At 48.6% G+C, this 17445-nt stretch overlaps 2 protein-coding genes across 6 annotated transcripts in view; both read right to left on the bottom strand.

The window, feature by feature from the left end:
• Nucleotides 1–859: 859 nt before the first annotated feature.
• On the bottom strand, nucleotides 860–9140 carry ADIG (adipogenin). Of its 3 annotated transcripts, XM_042930990.1 has the most exons (4): nucleotides 5972–7465; nucleotides 4369–4396; nucleotides 3974–4107; nucleotides 860–2344 (listed from the first exon to the last, which is right to left on the bottom strand). In XM_042930990.1, the coding sequence occupies exons 1-4, from the start codon at nucleotides 6023–6025 to the stop codon at nucleotides 2021–2023; spliced, it is 540 nt and encodes a 179-aa protein (XP_042786924.1). In that variant the 5' UTR covers nucleotides 6026–7465; the 3' UTR covers nucleotides 860–2020. The 3 variants fall into 3 exon arrangements, 2 of the variants coding, with proteins under 2 accessions (XP_042786924.1, XP_042786923.1); XM_042930989.1 differs by lacking the exon at nucleotides 4369–4396 and having other exon boundaries at nucleotides 7374–9140; XR_006200445.1 differs by lacking the exon at nucleotides 860–2344 and having other exon boundaries at nucleotides 4070–6220; nucleotides 7374–7462.
• A 999-nt stretch (nucleotides 9141–10139) lies between these two features.
• The window catches only part of RALGAPB (Ral GTPase activating protein non-catalytic subunit beta), an 88777-nt gene continuing 81471 nt past the window's right edge, over nucleotides 10140–17445 (bottom strand). For all 3 annotated transcript variants that reach the window (XM_042930985.1, XM_042930987.1, XM_042930986.1), the window contains exons 29-30: nucleotides 14683–14831; nucleotides 10140–14193 (exon numbers count right to left, since the gene is read on the bottom strand). In XM_042930985.1, the coding sequence (XP_042786919.1) occupies nucleotides 14000–14193; nucleotides 14683–14831 (343 nt within the window). In that variant the 3' untranslated portion in view covers nucleotides 10140–13999. The remainder of the gene's footprint in view (nucleotides 14194–14682; nucleotides 14832–17445) is intronic.

Consider the following 17445-nt stretch of genomic DNA (forward strand, 5'->3'; position numbering starts at 1 on the left):
GCCTCCAGACTGTGAAACCACAAATGTCTGTCGTTCTCAGCCACCCAGGTTGTGATACTCTGCGGTGGCAGGCCACAGGCAACTACGACAGAGAGGACTGGCCTCGGAGATGGACGAGGGAAGGACACGCACTCAGGGTTCCAGAGCTTCTGTTTAGAGGTGGGCATCTCTCGGGGAGCCTATTATTAGAGGATCACGGGGTATGTTTACCACAGACAGACAGACACACACACACACACACACACACACACACACACACACACACACAATCTGCCTTATAGAACAAAATACTAAAAAGGGGGCCTCCATACCCTCAGGGGCCCGGGGTCTCAGCCTCCTACCCAGAGCAGGGAAGGTATCTTCCCACAGCCCCCCACCAGCTACCACGATCCCTGCTTAGCTGCCAGGGGCCCCAAGGAACTGTCTCCCCGACCTTCTGCTCCAGATGCTCCCAAGACTGTGACCAGATGTCCTCCCTGCTGTGCTGGGCAGCTGCTCACTGTCCCTCAAGGGCTGCGCTGCCCCCAGGAGGATCCTCTGGTTCCTCTGGAGTGGCCGGGGGCAGGACGGTGGGGCTCGGTGACTTGCCTGGTTCCTCTGTCAGCACAGAGGCTGAACCCCAGCTCCCCCGGCAGCGCTGGGAGCAGAGGCGACGAAGCAGTTCACAGGACCCCACGGAGCAGCAGCTGGGGAAAATGCCGGACAGAGCCTGAGAGAAGCTTCAGCCACAGGGGACGTTTGTTACCAAAAGTGTTATTCAAAGTCAGGGAAGCTCCCAGGAAAACATGGGTTGCCAGAATCTCCTTGGCTAGAACAGAGCACGAGTGGAAGAAGAGCTATGTGCGTGGGGGTGGGGGGCGTTACGGGGCTGGGGGAGAATATATAAAAGAGAGAGAGTGTGTGTGTATGTGTGTGTGTGTGTGGCCCTACATGGGCAGTAGGGCTAAGGCCTGGGGGAAACAAGCACTTTAATGCACACCCTCGGTGCTACCATATGGTGGGGCCAGTCAGTAAAACCTGTAAAATGTGATCGATCTTAAATTCAGTAATCTCCCCTCCTGGAATTTATCCTCTAGATAGAAGCACACTTGCATATGGAGACAAGAGTTCAAGGGTATTTACTGAAGCCTTGTTGCTAAGAACAGAAACCTTGTCCCGCAAATTCAGTGGGGCTCAGCTCTCCAAGGGCAGCTCTCTACACCACATAAGGAACTCAGACTTTAGCCCTAGGACAATAGGGAGCCATAGAGGGCTTTAAGCAGGGGGAAAGGCTTGCTGCAATTTGTGCTTTGGATGGATCCTTCTGACAGAGCAGAAAAAGCAGAACTGGTGAGACCATCTAGACGAGATAATAATTCAGGCTCCATTGTCTCTCGTCTGGGTAGTTCAAGAGCCTTGTGGTGACTGGTGGGATGTGTGGGGGCAGAGGAGGGGACACCTGGAGGGCCTGTCTCCTTCTCCCACCAACTCTGCTGCCCCTGGGCAGCCAGTGAGGGTTTGAAGTCAGGGGATTTCTTCGAACCACAGAACACCGAGCCCCCCAGCCCCCAAAGCCACTCTTGCCTCATTTTCCACATCTGTGAAATAGGGATAACCAAACACCCGACCTCATAGAATTGTTGTGAGGGTTAAAAACTCTGTTATAAATACACAGAAAAGCACCTGGTACACAGTGAGTGCTTGTTAAAACGTGAGCTATTTTTTTTTTATCATAACCAGGCATATGGTAAATACTCTATAGATATTCATAAAACGAATTGTTATTAAAATCAACCTAAAGGCGAATCAAGGAGTGAGTTTGAAATTAGAGAAAGGAAGTTGAAAGCAAGATTCCCCCAGTCCCTTGACCAGATGGGAGAGAGTCAGGGAGTCCCGAAGAAGATCAAGGACAGTTTAAGTCAGTGCCAGGGGTTAGGCCCAGGCCCCACGGGTTGTTAAGTGAATGGATTTGGCCAGGCCCAGCAGGTTTGTTAGGGGGTCTCCTGAGCACAGGAACCTTCCTTGTTTCTTTAACACGGACCTACACATTCTGGCCCAGCCCTGTCCTAGGACTTCCTCTAAATTCAATTGGCCAACTTCTTCCCTTGTGCCTGCTTATACCACCTTCACGGACTCGGGCTCCTCCCCGGGGACCCTGGGCGGTTGTCTGTAGTAGGGGAAGAGCAGGGTCCTTTGGAGGCTTTTGTGTGTCCACTGATGGAGGAGATGAGTCGGGGATCCCAGGGAAGAGCCTCCCTTGGCAGTCTTCTTCCCTCCCCGGTGGGTCTCTCCCATCCACCTTGGCCACTGCCACCGCCCTGCTGACTCCAGGAAAACCAGGCTGGAGAAACATGGAAGGTTGGCTCTAGGGACGACAATGGAACGAAAGAGTGAGAGAGAACAACAGATACACAATGGGGTGGGCTCTATACAAATGGATTCTTGAGCAGAGTCCAAAAAAAAAAAAAAAATCTCCTTTTCTTACCCCACTAATTATACACAAACAGGTCAGGCTACATTATTTGTGGGCCCACTAAAAAATGAACCTGTGGGGACCCTCATTCAAAAATTAAGAATTTTAAGACAAGTACCAGCAGAACATTAAACCAAGCATGAGGCTCTTCTGAACATGGGACTTCATGGGACTACACAAGTTACCACCCGTGAAGCTGGCCCTGAACACAAAACTCGAGTGCATGCACGTGTGTGTGTGTGTGTGTGTGTGTGTGTGTGTGTGTGTGTTTCCAGGGAAAGCATGCTCAACTGTCAAGGTCATGACCCACAAAAGCTAAGAATCGGCGTAACGGAGGTTAAGCAAGGGTCGCTGCTTCTCACCCCACCTCCGTTCTCTACTCAGACAGCCAGGGGCTCCACATTGTGACCTACGTTGTGGATTAGTGACAGGTTGCATCAGCTGATTTGGGAATAGGGTAGGCCACGTGGCTGTGGGAACGGAGAGAAGTGGATGTGTGAGAGACAGAGTCTAGGACTTACTGATGGACTGGATATGGGCTGAAAAGAAAAGAAGGTGTAAAAGCTGGCCCCTGCATTTACGGCTCAAGGAATGAGACCAATCCATGGAGGCGCTGGCTGTTCATGGAGATGGAGAGGAGCTGGAAGAAGAGCGGGTGCTGTGTTTTGCTTTGTTGGGTAGCCAAGGGAATCAAGACTCCCATTCTAGCCAGGAAAATGTGTCAAGCAGCTAATAGAGCTGAGAAGGAAGGTGAGAGCGTCGGCATCGTTGGCACGGGGATGGCATTGAACTCCACTGGAATGGATGAGACCTTTCCGGGCTTCCAGGTGCCAGAGCCCTGGTACTTCAGGCAAATCGCTCAACTCCACTGCCGATTAGGGTCATTTGCAAAACGGAGGCAAGAATAATATCCTCCTCATAGGATTTCGTTAATGAGCTTGTGAAAGGGAAATGCTTGGCAAAGGCCCTGGTAGCTATGAAGGCATCCACTGAGTATCAGCCATCATCATCATCATCACTGTCGTGTCATTCCTTCTACAAGTATCTAGTGATTCCCCATTGTGTGTCAGGTGTGGCCGGGAGTGCTCTGGATTTGGATGCATCAATTATTGAGCAGGTCAGAAGGTGATCAGTGCTATCACGGAAGACAATCTAGAGTGGAGTAAGGGGGACATTTGAGTTCAACCTCAGAGATGAGGGAGTGCACCAAGTGGATGTGGAGGAAAGAGTTCCAGGCAGAGGAAATAGCCAGTGCAAAGACCCTAAGGAGGGTGGTGGGGGGTGAGGTCACGCAGGTAAAGGGTAGGGGATCTTTGTAAAGGAACTCTTCATGGCAGAAGAGGCTGGTCCTCCAACATGGCAAAAACAGGTCTCCAAGAGAATGACACAGAGGGTTCCCCAACATGGAGGAGAAAATCAGCTCTCCAGTGTGGTGGAGGGAACAGATCTCCAACACAGCAGCTGCCCTAGGCTTTGGGTAGGACCTGAGGCTCCCCCTACCTGCCCCCAGAAAGGTCTCACCTGGCTGAAAAGGCTCACCAGCAGGGGCTCCTCCTCCTCTTGGCTATACAGTGTCCCCTCCCAGCAAAACTGGGCTGGGCCTTTGCTCCAGGGCTCCCACTCAAAGCATAAATCTGAGTCGTCTTCCTCTGAATCTGTGGAGGTACAAGACAAGGCCTCTTGGGTGGTTACATCCTATCTCCTACCCCTGACCCAAAAGGAGCCCCCTGCCAGGCCCGGGCATCCCCGAGACCGAGGGGCCAAGGCAGAATCATGACATATGGGACAGCCCAGAGATCTCAGGAAGACTTCAGGACCTTGTAGGTGACCAGGGACCAAAAACGTCTATGACTCAGAAGGTGGCTAGATCTACCTAATAAATAGGGAAGGGCCCTAGAGGCAAGCAAACGACCTACCTGTATTGGGTGTGGTCCAAGAACGGCACTGAGGAGACACAAATCCAACAATGACCCATCCATCCATTTGTCCACCAGTCCATTTATTAACAAATATCTGAGTGTATACATGCAATGATTTCCACTGCAGCACTGTTTTGTGGTGAAGCATGCACAAGCAATAAAACACCCTGGAAACTCTGTGTGTGTGTGTGTGTCCATCATGAGAGATCTGGTTGACTGAAGTGTAGCACATTGCACCGCATAAAGAGCTGGCCCATCTATCCAACAGCAAGTCAGAAACTGTTAAAACAATTGCATGAAATCTGTAGCTTTCGACTTGCAGGAGGTCTATGATACATTACAAGCAAGTTTCAGAGAAATGTATATAGGAGGATCTCCTCCCTTTTTCTGAAAACCAAGCTAACAATCCTGCCCCCTCTCCAATTTTTTGGAAAACCCACGTGTGTTATTAAATAGGAGCATGAGCTTGTGAACACGGCTTGTCTCGAGAAGGTGAGGTCAAGGAGAAAGGAGAGGAGATGGGGGAGATTCCTTCTCTTACTGTACTTGTAAGATGTTTCACTGGTTGCAGAAAAGTAAAGGAGGCTGAAGAGAGCCCTCCGCAGTTCCAGCAGGTGCACTTGTTTGAGGTCAGGGAATTCAAAGGTAGCTTTGGATTTAACACCTCGCTCCGAGGACCACCACGAGGGTGGGCAGGACCCTCGAAAGGCGCATTTCGGCCTTAAATCCATCTCTTTGGAGGTTTCTCTTCTTCCTTCTGCAAATTCCTTTCCAATGACAAAGGAAACGTCCCAGCAGAGCACCTTCTGCTCGAAGGGCACCATGTGGCTTCACCCTCTCTCTTAATGTCATGGTCCAGGATTAGTGTTGTCCCCACTGGCCAGCTTCTGCAGGGCTCAGCCACCCACCACCTTTTCTCGCCTCAACGGCCATCTTGCCAGGCGGTTCCCTTCTCCTCCCCTTGCTCCCCTGTCTACTTGAGAAGGCACGTCCTCATGGGCCACGTGGCACTCCCTGCTCAAACCGTCTGCCTTCTGGGCCCTGGCACTGCCCTGCTGAGCCAGGCCGGATGGGGGTGGGAAGGAGGAATCAGAGCCAGTCCTGTCTGCTTTTCACACTGGATGCCAGGCCAAACGAGTTCCAATAACAAGATCCACAGCAGAATAGAAGAGCACAGGCCAGGGTGTCCTGAGAACAGGTCCCTCAATTCTTGGCAGGCCCAGACCCTGGCACAAGGACAGGACCGACGCAGTAACTCTAAGAGTTCCAAGAAGACTGGGACCCTGAGGGAAGACTGCTCCCCCCACATTCCGGTCATTGCAAATGACCAAAGGCCTTATTGCAAGGGGCCGTGTGAGATGTCGGAGAAAGTCTGAGGACAGGGAAGGCTGTGGATGGTTTTAGAGCAGGGCCTTCAAGGAGAATGGAGTGCTGGAGATTAGTGCCCTAGACCTTAGGTAAGGTGTCTCCTTGGAGGAGCCATCCAAAGCCATGCCTATACGTCCTCCTACCATGACGAAAAGCAAACACTGACTGGATAATTTCTCAGCCTATAAGCACCTACTATGTGCCACGTGTGTACATGTACTGGATGCCCTACCCTCAACATGCTCTCTCCACAGCCCCAAATGGAAGGGGCCCTTATTATCTCCATTCTGTCGATGAGGAACCCAAGGCTGAGAGAGGACTTGCCCCAAGTCACAGAGCTGGTAGGCAGCAGAGGCAGGAGGTGACGCCAGATAACCGGCACTCGTAAGTACTTCACAGGTGTGTGACCTGGGCACGTTGCTTCTCTCCCCAAGCCTCGGTTTCCTCAATTGTATGATAAGGATTACTTCGCAGGGTTATTCTGAGGATTAAATGAAATTATGCACATCAGTGTTTACCACAAGCCTTTGCACAGGGTAGAGAAAAGGTTAGCAATTATGATGAACTATTCAGGGGCAAGGCTAAAAATCTGAGCCCACGTTTCCTCGACTCCAGAGAGACGGCATTTCTAGCCACACAGACAAGTGCTCTGACTCCCACCAGCCACCAGCCCGCTGCCTGACGTTTCGTCCCTCAGGGAGGGCTGCAGTCCGTCCTGGGAATATGAGAATGTACTTTAAATAGACATTTTCTGGAAGCTCTTGCCAGGAACTCCCAATAATTACACCATTACAAGCACCCCACATCTGAGCTCCTGGGGAGGGTTTGGGGGTGAACTGCTTCCCCTGTCTCAATGCCGTCTGACCAGAGCTGGCAGCCTATCAGTACCCTCCCTCCTCAGCGGGCCAAAGGTCATGGAACTCTGGAGCAGGAGGTGGGAGGGCAAGAGTTCCCTAGGAAGAGGCCCCCTGGAGAAGGGAGTGCCCAGGGAGCCAGGACACCTGAGGAGCAGAGGGTAACCCCTGCCACTGGCCCCCAACTTCCCTCATGGCCAGCTTCACCCCGCCTTCTGTTCCTCTTGGTGACATACTGAGCTCAGGGCAAAGTGTCAGCCTCCGTGATCTGGCGTCCCAGAGAATCCAGATCCTCCCTGAGGTACAGTCCGGGCAGAAAGCAGTGTGAGTGGTCCCTGGGCACCTAATAAAGGCTTAGGGCTGCCATGTCCCATCGTCTAAGTTGTTTACTGCACAAAAGCACCCAGCTGAGGGAGCAGCAGGGGCTGAAATCTTCCCCCAGCCTTGTGCCCTGGCTATACCCACAGGAGAGGGCCCCTTTCCCTACTTCATCTGTCCATAGGGGCCACCTATTTCTGATTTGTACCAAAGACCTTCTGTGCTAGCAGTGGCCCTGAGGGGACACAGGTGTGCACACGCACATACTGCTTCCGAACTTGGGGACTCACTCTTGGCCTCTAGGTCGAGAAACTAAACTACTTGATTAATCCTTTTCCCCTACAGGCGACTGCTCGTCTCAGCCAGCCCAGCAGTTAAAGCACAAGAAGGAAACTGGTCTCTGCGGTTGCTTCAGGACCCCCTACCAGGCTCCAGGATCAGGGCCCCTGCAGAGCAGCTCACCTTGGCTAAGTAAGAAGCGTAGCCAGACGATCAGCAAGACCAAGAGCAAGCCCACGGGCAGGCAGAGCCAGAACACCAGGAAAGAAAACGTGAGGTCGTCCACCAGTGGCACCAGCGGGTACTTCATGGTGCGCGTGTGGCTAAGCCGGGCCTGCCTGTGCCGGGCTGGCAGGGCTGCCCTGGGGACCTGGGGGGCCGGGCCACACTCTGCTCTCAGCCCAACTGTGACTGAGTGGGTGACGTAACAAGGAAGTCACAACGTCCTTCAGACACAAGGAGAGCTTGGCAGTCAGTGGCAGTGGAGACAGTCTGGCTAAGAACAAAAGCCCAGGCTTCCAGGCAGGCCGACTTGGGTTTGAATTCCTGCTGAGATCCTAGGGGTTCATGGGACACCTCGTTGCATCCTCTTAGAAGATGGAAACAATTCTCATCTCACCAAGCTGCTAAAAATCAGAATAAACGATGGGATGAGCATCGCCCTCGGGTGGGTGTTCATGTATTTTGAGGTCACAGGTTCCTTCAGGAGCCAGCCAGATCCCAGGCCCTGTCATCCGGGCTACAGGTGCCCACATCTGCACCTGCTGGCAGTGGGGGGGTGGGAGGGGGTGGCAGACTGGGTGGAACGAGGTGCATCTAAAGCAGGCAGCTGTCACAGCTTCAGGCAGTTAAGTGCTGTGTGGGAAAGGCAGGTCCAGTATTGCCACATCTATTCCAAGAGAGCCCCCCAAACCTGCATTTTTATGCGAACTCTCCCAACTTAAAAATGTTGCATCAAGCATTTAAAACACGGTTGGCTAAACCAAACAAGTCTGCTGAGCCAGCCTGAGTCACTGGGCTGCCATTTAAAAACATTCTAACACACAATAGGTCCTCAATAAATGACTAATCTAGAAGCTTCTGCACCTCTCATTAGAGTTTTCAGTGAGGGGCTTCTAAGGCGTCGGCCTTGCTCCTTTGTGTCCCAGGTGCACAGATGACTCTCAAAAGTCATTCTTCTCTCTTCCCACCTCTTCTGTCATTCATTCATTCGGGAAGTAGTTCGTACACCTCCCTGTGCAAAGCCCTGTGGCAGGAAGGAGGCTCTGGACCTCCAGGGCCCCAAATCCTGGCACTGGAGCGAGACTGGCCAGACGGGGTGCCTGACATGTATGGGAAGTTCACAGGCAGAATGGCTGCTGCCTGTGGAGGGGAGGGAGGCACAAGCATTGCCCTGTCCAAGAGGATCCTGGGCCAGCTGCCCCAGTTACTGCGGGCAAGTGCCTGTGAAACACACCAATTCCTACGCTCCCCTTGCTCTGAGTCAGAGACTCCAGGTGAGGCCCAGGACGCAACACGTTCAGGAGCAACCAGTCTGATGCGGCCCGGATTTTGGCATCACAGCAACTCACGGAGCACGGGTTGGAAGGTCAGGCAGACCCAGTTCCAGGTTGGGAGAGCAGATGCGAGAAGTGGGTGGTAGACCTGGGGGAGATACGGGGTGGAAGGATGCCCCTAAGACGAAGGAAGACACCAGCTCAGGGAGAAAGGCAAGCGGAGCCAGCCACAGAAAAATAGGGAACGGGTGGCAAGGCAGGGCAGGGGACGGGAGAGCTGGAGCTCGGAAGCCAGTGGTTGAGAGACCGTTTTAGCCCAGTGTCGGGATGACTGGAGTCCCCAGAGGGGGAGGCCTGGGTGGATGGCATTAGAATGTGTGTCTAAGAAAAACAGTGCCTTGGCAGGCTGTGCCACTCAGAGTCCAGAGGCCAAGACCAGGAGTGGTCTGGGTTGAGGTTGGGGGTGGGGGGGGGGAATCTCTTGGCACTGGGTCCTGAAGGGACTGGGGTCACAAAGGGCTGAGCAGCAGCACGTTTTCTTGCCAGAGCCCAAAATAGGACCACTGTGCCATCAGCCCAAGGAGACACTTCCCTGGCCACCAAGAACCAGCCGGAGTCCTGAGGGCAGAGCAAACACGGACACACAACTGCAGGGGAGGCAGCTCCCAGCCCTGGCTTCCAGGAACAGTTCGGGGGGGGGGGGGGGGGGGGGGGGGGGCGGTCACATTCACGTCCGGTCGAGTCAGTGCCAGGCTGGAAGGGCGGCTCATGGCGGAGGCGGTACACCCTAACCATTCTCATCACTGGTTCTTGAAGTGGTACAACCCCCCACACAGAGCTAGGCGGGAAGGTGCTAATCGGGCTGCATGGAACCCTCTGTAATCAACCCTCCTCACAGGGACAGTAGGTGACGGCAGGGGGGGGGGTGACTTCCTCTGCGTCTCTCCCCTTTCCCGACTGCTAGCCCTGGCAGAGCCCAGATCTTCGGCAGAGGACATGGCCGGCATATCCATGTTCCTACAACACAGCCGGCCGGGCCCTCGGTGAACACCAGCCCCTGTATGGTGGCGCTTCTGTTGGCCGGGCTTCCGCTGCACGAGCTCTGTGGTAACTCTGTACAGTGACAGAGAGTAACTACACCCATCGAGGTGATCGATTCATAGTGTGTAAAAATAGCGACTCATTATGGTATGCCCTGAAACTAAGACGGTATGTGAATTATAATCCAACTAAAAATTTTTTAAAGACTTAATCTAATTTTGAGTATTCTGTGACACTTCTACAAAACCAGAGTAAAAACGCACAGATCTAAATCACGACGGTCAGCCAAAGCAGAGCACGCACGCCCTGGAAACAGTAAATTAGAAACACCCACTGCAGGAGTCAAACTTCAGCCTGTAACCAAAAGCACACAAAACATTATTAGATAAGAATCTCCTTAAAATTTAATTGACTAAATGTATTACATTCAATATTCCATGGGTTTCTTCTGGACAAAGGATCGGCATAAATACAAACAAGCCTCTGGGCCTTCTTCCCTAACTGACGAAGAGAAAACACAGGAGGCGAGGGGACACGGGTACACCTTCGTATTTACATTTTGCCTTTACTTTACAGTTCAGTGCCAGAAATATTTACAGAAAATACAATAAGAAAAAGATCATGTCTTGGCAACATACAGAAATTCATACAAATCGTATATATGATTTCAAGCAAATAATGATACTGCTTATTTTTTAGCCACAACTGCCAAGCCCTTCAGAGGAGAAAGATGTTCTTGGTCACTGCAAGAGGCAAGGACTTGGGAAACTTGGTTTGCTTCAACAAATAATTATTGGGCGCCTACTATATGCAAGGCACTGTGGAATCCCAAATCACACCTTTTCCCTCACCATTAAAAAAAGAAAAGCATCTGAAGAATGTGAGCTGATACTCTGAGAAACACACTATACAGTACATGGCTTCTTCAGCTACCGAGAACCCACAGTTAGATTCCACATTTAGCGGGTGGATTACCTCCAATCTCTCCGTCTCAGGAAAAGAGGCTGTCATGAAAATCCTTAAAACAGATCATCGAAATTCAACCTACTGTTTCATGTAAACACAGAAACCAATTCTTTTTAGGACGATATAACCTGAATGGGTTTAAAAATGCTGAATGGAGAACCACTGCTAGGAGTGTCCCGTCTAACATCTAGCTTTGAGCAAGGCTGATTCCCACTTTGGGTAAAGCTCCACCTTCCAACAGAAATACTCTCGAAGACTCCGTCTCTCTCAAAATCACTGTGCAGAGTCTGATAAATGCTTCCCCAGAGCATGTAGAAAGTAACCATTTATAAAGGCTTCATACACGCAACCCATGGACAACTGACATTACTGGCCAAAGATGTGGGGTTGGTTTTTTTTTTTTTTTTTTGTATTTTAAGTGAGTCCAGAGGAGAATGGGCTGCCCTGAAATCGAGGGCCTGGAAATGGAGGGCAACAAGGAGCATGGGTGTACGTGGTAGGGCAACCCACCACGCAGCTATTCCTTTCACAAGGCCAAGGCTAGGTGGGAGGAGGTCTTAGGGGAAGCACAGGACAAAAGCAGGAGTTGGCTGAACAGGAAAAGGCAAAGCCTCCTGTCATCAGTGCTCTCAACCAGAAAAGAGGGGGAAAGCCCCCATCTCCCTAATGGGAAAAAGTACTCTGAGGGGCTACGTGTCTCTGTCCCTTGGGTAATTAATGCTGTCCTTGTCACCAAATGGCACGCTCACCCCTCCCCCCCCAACACCTGTCAATGCAGCAACTACACTGTTTAAGCCACAGACCAAAGTGGTCCTGGCTTCCCTTCGAAGGTTATGAATACATGCGGGCAACTTTACCAAGTGGACTACTCAAGGTTATTACTAGGGACTGGATCTGCTCCTCTGGCATCATTCAACTCAAAGTGATTTTTAACAAAGGCAGTTGGGTGAACTTAGTCGCCATGAACTCAAAACCATACTAGTGGAAGGTTCCAAGGGTTCTGACCACACTCCCTTTTTTTAGGTAAATGTTATCTTGAGCAGAAGGAAAGAGCACCTCACAAGGTATATGTACTCTATGTTTTGTTTGTGCTGTACACAATGGGGTTTCATGCCTCCGGGGGCTGCACAGCTCTGAAACTATCCCTCCTTCCCTGGGAGAGATCGATCACAAAGTCTTCCAGACTACAAACCGCATTCCACACAGTTATTCACTTACCAAAGCCATGAGAATTACAAAGAGTTGCCAGAAACTAGAGCAAACTGAAGGATCAGGCAGCCTACCCCAGCACACACGTCACCGTGTGTTTTGCTGACAGTGAAACTATGCTAAAGGCAGGAGTTTTATCTGAAGAATCACACCAAGGAAGCACACCTACAATCAGTTATTTTTAACCTCTGGAATGTTACAAGTTGCATATCAATTTAAGCCTTCTTTGTTCATGTCCACTAGGAAAAGGGCCCATTTTTCCCTTGAAATGCCAATCTGGAATTTCCATGGAAGTTGTTAAACCTCACCTTATATCTGCTGAGTTAATAAAACATTTCTAGGGTAGAGTTTATTCATCTTAATCATACACCCCCCCCCCCACCATGCTACCATCTGGAAACATTGATTTATTGCCCAGATTAAAAAGAAAATCAGTTCTTCAATAATATAATACCCTGAATGGAAACTGGAGTCATAGAAGGAGGTAACCTTTACCTGAGCTTAAAACAAACATGAAGAAAAAGGTGCAGCAAACTTAAAACCAAGAGCTGCTAGGACACCCACATTTCTTGCTCACAGATGACAAAATACATACTTTTGGAACAGAACTATCACCGGGAATTAGGCCCTCCGCTATCCCCCACCATTTGAGTAACTCCCCAAACGTCACGCCAAACACACCGCTACAGCCCTGACCTGTAGAGTCTACTGACACCAGAGTTCAAGTGGGAAGCCGCCCCTAACACAGCTGTGATCACTCCTCTTTGGACTTCACGTGTCACTTACTTTCTTAACATAAGATAATCTTAATAAAGAAGAAAGCACAGAGGAATAGGAGAAATGAGCAGTGCACACTCTAGCTCTGTAACAGGAATCCTTGGAAGGATGTTCTGGGTCTGGCCACCTCAAAACATTTATCCCTGGCAGAAAAGTAGCAGCGAGGTAACAGAAGTATTTCCAAAACCCGGGCAGGGATTTGTTGTGCCTTCAGTTGGCAGAAGTCCGGAAAATATGACAACAACAGCCATTTCTAACAGCGGCCACCTGAGGGGGTGGTCACTAATGTTTGTCAATTATGATGAAATCCAGCAGCTCTCTGGGAGAGATCTGAATTAGTAGAGTTGAGAGGCTATTTCCTGAACCCCAAATTAGAATCCTTCATAAACTACTGCAGTTTCCTGCTTGGTCCTGAAATAAGAGACAATGGATGAAACCAAGTAATTTTCCACCCTTGCTACGAATTTACATTTCTCAAAACTGAACCGAGGAATTACCAAAGGATCACGAATGCTTAGCCTGTCATTTTGCCCCAAGTCGCACAACAGTGGAGAGAGTGGAGGCATCACTGCTGTCTTACAACTCTTAACCCCACAAATGCCACCTGTGTCCCCGTTAAGGGACAGGGCCATGCCTCCATTTTAGATCTGCTCCTAGGCTGCCCAGAAACTGCGGCCTTCAGACAGACCTGTGCAGTAATGAGGACGATAACTTTGTGAAATGTGGAGAGGAAACATGAAATATTTTAATGTCAGGCTTCTTATCTAAACAAACACATTTACGCTCGTTTCTGTCAGTTGGGACATCTGGACGACAAATGGACTTACGAGTGAGCAGAAAGCTGAGATTTCTTTCCTTCTCCTCCATGCTATCATCAACATGAGTCTTTAAATGTCCTGGAAGATTCTGAGACAGATTTTAATTCTGAACACAACCTCCTAAAAAGCGAAGTATAAAACTATCTTCAACTTCTAATTGGCAAATTTGATACTACCAATGCACGTGTTTAACTGAGATGCATAAAGCCCTTCTCCGCAAAAGGCTTATGTTTAACTAAAATTGTCACTTTTAAAAGAAAGTTTATGGCTAAAATGTATATCATCATTACCAGGAGGAATATGATTGTGTCTGGGTGCCCATTTCACTAGAAAGCCGGAAGTCTTCTATCAAATGGGTTTATAATGTGTTTCTTCTATTCTGGTGATTAAACAGTAAGCTCTTGGGGAGTGATTTTTCTTTTTACAGTGATCACCTATCAAATGGTTTTGCTCTGGTATCATAGCCCCAAACTGGAGTTCCACAGTCCTAGACAGAGAGTGTCTAAGAAGTGCAGTTCTTGAGCCCAACCTCCTGGAAAAGCGAAGTATAAAACTCTGGCTCCAACTGCTTGTTCCGGTACTTGTTGACAATGTCAGTGATTTTCTGTTTCCGGCGGACGTGTGGTGGGCTGTAGGAGTCACTCTCCAGTCTCTTTCTTCTACAAATATTAATTACAGTCTGCCTCACCAGAAAACCTTGAAAACAGAGGGAATTAAAATCAGCATGAATAACCAGCCATCTGGTGAACTATCAGTATTCAAGTGAACTACCTTCTGCAAAGTCAAACTTACTTCATTCCGTTTGGGAAACTCCCCATCCCTGGAGAGACAAAACTCCACTGAGACAAAACTGCTAGAACAACTACATAATGACAAGGGGGGGAAGAAAAGCAAAAATCTGGTCTGACACCCCATTTCCTGCCCCGGATTATAAAACAGCTCTCTGCATTTCCCAGGACTGACAGTTTACAAACTGTAGCTCTACTTGTACTTAAGGAGATTAAGCACAGTTCAAATATGACAGAACACGCTTCCTATTTACAAGAACCACAGCATTTTCTACATAAGGGATCTATTAAGTAATATCACCATTTCCTTATTTCCACTTCTTCTTGGCTCATACAAAATGTTTCAGTAAATAAGTGAGAGAAACCTTAACTCTTCAGCCATATATGAAGACCTTACCAAGGGCTCGTCTGCTGACAATCATCCCATCCACAAGAGGGATGACCATGTTAAATTTTCCAGTGGCTCCTTGAATTTTTATCCGGAATAATCCAGTGTTTAAAGGGTGGATAAAGATGACAGGAACTTCTTTTTCAAGAGTCGTAGATCTTAAGAAAGGAAAAGAACACTCCTTTTACCCCAGACATATAAAAGTTGAAGTCCCCCATATGCAATATAAGAATTTTAAGAAGACTTGATGCCAGGTTTTTGTTTGTTCATATATTTTGAGAGAGAGAACGAGAGAGAGGGCGTGCATGCACATGTTCAGCGGAGGGGCAGAGAGAGAGGGAGAGAGAATCCCGAGCAGGCTCTGCGCACGTAGTGCAGAGCCCGATGCGGGGCTTGATTTCGTGAACCATGAGATCGTGACCTGAGTCGAAATCAAGAGAAGCTTAACAAACTGAGCCACCCAGGCACCCCAATGCCAGGCTTGATGCAGTCTGAACAGCCAACAGGTCAGTCCGCTCGGATCCTCCTTCTGGGAGCCCATATTGCTGCCCCCCTCCCACTAACATGTAGCCCTAAACGCCCATTACTGGGCTTGGGCTTTTCACACGGACAAAAAAGGGGGGAGGGGCTAAAAAATGTGTTTTAAAACCACCAGGGACACAGGGTGGAAGAAAAGGCAGAGAAATGTCTGGTGGGAAGCTGTGAATCTAGCAACCGGCTGTGGGACTTTCACTTAGTTCCTCCTTCTTGTAGGGAACAAAAGCAGGGGTAGCCAGAGTGCAGAGAACTCCTCCAGTCAATGCTGGCATCTCAGAGCAGAAGAGGGAATGTAGGTTAGGGCCACTATGGGGATCTCCAATCTTTTTTTCAGGGGTTGGCGGGGAGGAGGTTGGGAGGACCATTAGTCTGGGCCAGCTACAAGTGTCCTCCTTAGCAGAGGTGATAAATGGCTGTATCTTGGCAGGGCCAAAGCCCTCAAAGCCTCTGAGTAGGTGACAGGTGCTAATGTCACAATTTCACCTTTAGAAGACAGAGATACACATCATGCTCGGGGTTATGTCATTGCATCTAGACGTTTCCATGTTATAACTCTGTGATACTTGCTACCTGCTGGCCTGTTTTCTGTTCTCAATACAATGAGCTTTCTTTCTATATAGATAAAGTGATTCTAGCCAAAGCAACATTAAGTCAATTTTCAATATGTCATATAAAAGTCAATCCTATAGTTACTTCTGTCAGCAAGACAAGTTGTTGATTTTGCCAGTCTACCAACAAAATACAATTTTTACAGTCTAGTCATAGAACTTTTGACCTAAAAAGATTAAAACAGGGGCGGGCGCCTGGGTGGCTCAGTCGGTTGAGCATCCGACTTCGGCTCAGGTTAGGATCTCTTGGTTTGTGAGTTCGAGTCCTCCACCGGGCTTGCTGCTGTCAGCAGCACAGAGAATGCTTCAGAACTTCTCTCTCCCTCTCTCTGCCCCTCTCCTGCTCACGCTCTCTCAAAAGTAAACATTAAAAAAAGAAGAAGATTGAAACAGTAACAGCACTACCAATACAAGACACTTAAAAGTTCTCTTCCAAACTAGTTCTGGAAGAGCCCACCTCATGAACTACTCTAGTCTCTTTAGCAAGTCAGCATCATGGAGACAAAAAGGGCTGTCCTGGAGTAAAAGAGACTGAAGGCATATTAACATCAGACACAAGGTTCTAGAGTGGATTCTTGTTTGAAAAGACCAGTATAAAGGATATTTTAGAGGAAACGGAGACATTTCAATAGGAGCTGGTTATTAGATACAATTAAGGAACTATTACTAACTTTAGGATTGTGATAACGTTATCTTTATTTGAAAAGTGTTCTTTACTTTTTAGAAATGCAGACTGATATATTTAGAATGTCAGAATATCTATAATTTGCTTTAAAATACTTTAGTATAAAAAACACAAGTTTTAAGAATGATACGTCCTCTTCTGGAAATTTAAAAACAGGATGTTAAAATAAATCATCTTTACTCACTTCAATGATATAACAATAATCAAATGCTGTCAGAATAAATTCATCTTACATGCAATATGAACAGATCATGTAGCTTGGAATCAAGGGTAGGGTAGGTCCCTGCCGTACCGGATAAGGTTAGCATTTGGGGTCAGACATCTGGGTTCAGATCACTTTCTCCTTCATTAATTGGATGCGTGATACCGAGGAATCACCTCTATGAACCTATTTTTAATTTTTTTTTTTAACGTTTATTTATTTTTGAGACAGAGAGAGACAGAGCATGAATGGGGGAGGGGCAGAGAGAGAGGGAGACACAGAATCGGAAGCAGGCTCCAGGCTCTGAGCCATCAGCCCAGAGCCCGACGCGGGGCTCGAACTCACGGACCGTGAGATCGTGACCTGAGCTGAAGTCAGACGCTTAACCGACCGAGCCACCCAGGCGCCCCATCTATGAACCTATTTTATTCCATTTGTAAAACAGAGATGATAACTGCACCTCGTGGAGTTGTTTTAATGTATTTGTTTAAACCCAACACAAGCAAGCAAAAAGCCTATACAAATACACTGTTACTAATTTTGGAATCCTATTATTTTCTTTTTATCCTTTTCGTGCATGGGCAGCTAAAAACAGAAATCTTACCACTATAATAAAGTATTACACTTTACTTAGAAATATTTTTCCATTAAAGAGCTCGTTGAATTAGGATATGTTAACTATCCAGAATGTCTCAACCAATGTAACCAATTTTACTTCTACCTAATATTGCTAGTCTGTT

Source organism: Panthera leo, chromosome A3 (genome assembly GCF_018350215.1).
Source record: "Panthera leo isolate Ple1 chromosome A3, P.leo_Ple1_pat1.1, whole genome shotgun sequence".
Classification (NCBI taxonomy): domain Eukaryota; kingdom Metazoa; phylum Chordata; class Mammalia; order Carnivora; family Felidae; genus Panthera; species Panthera leo.

Coding starts and splice junctions, on each gene's coding strand:
- ADIG (XM_042930989.1), bottom strand. CDS start 7,500: ATGAAGTACCCGCTGGTGCCACTGGTGGACGACCTCACGTTTTCTTTC. Junction 4,108..7,373: donor ACGCTTCTTACTTAGCCAAG/GTGAGCTGCTCT, acceptor GTACCTCCACAG/ATTCAGAGGAAGACGACTCA. Junction 2,345..3,973: donor TGGTGAGCCTTTTCAGCCAG/GTGAGACCTTTC, acceptor TGTCGTCCCTAG/AGCCAACCTTCCATGTTTCT.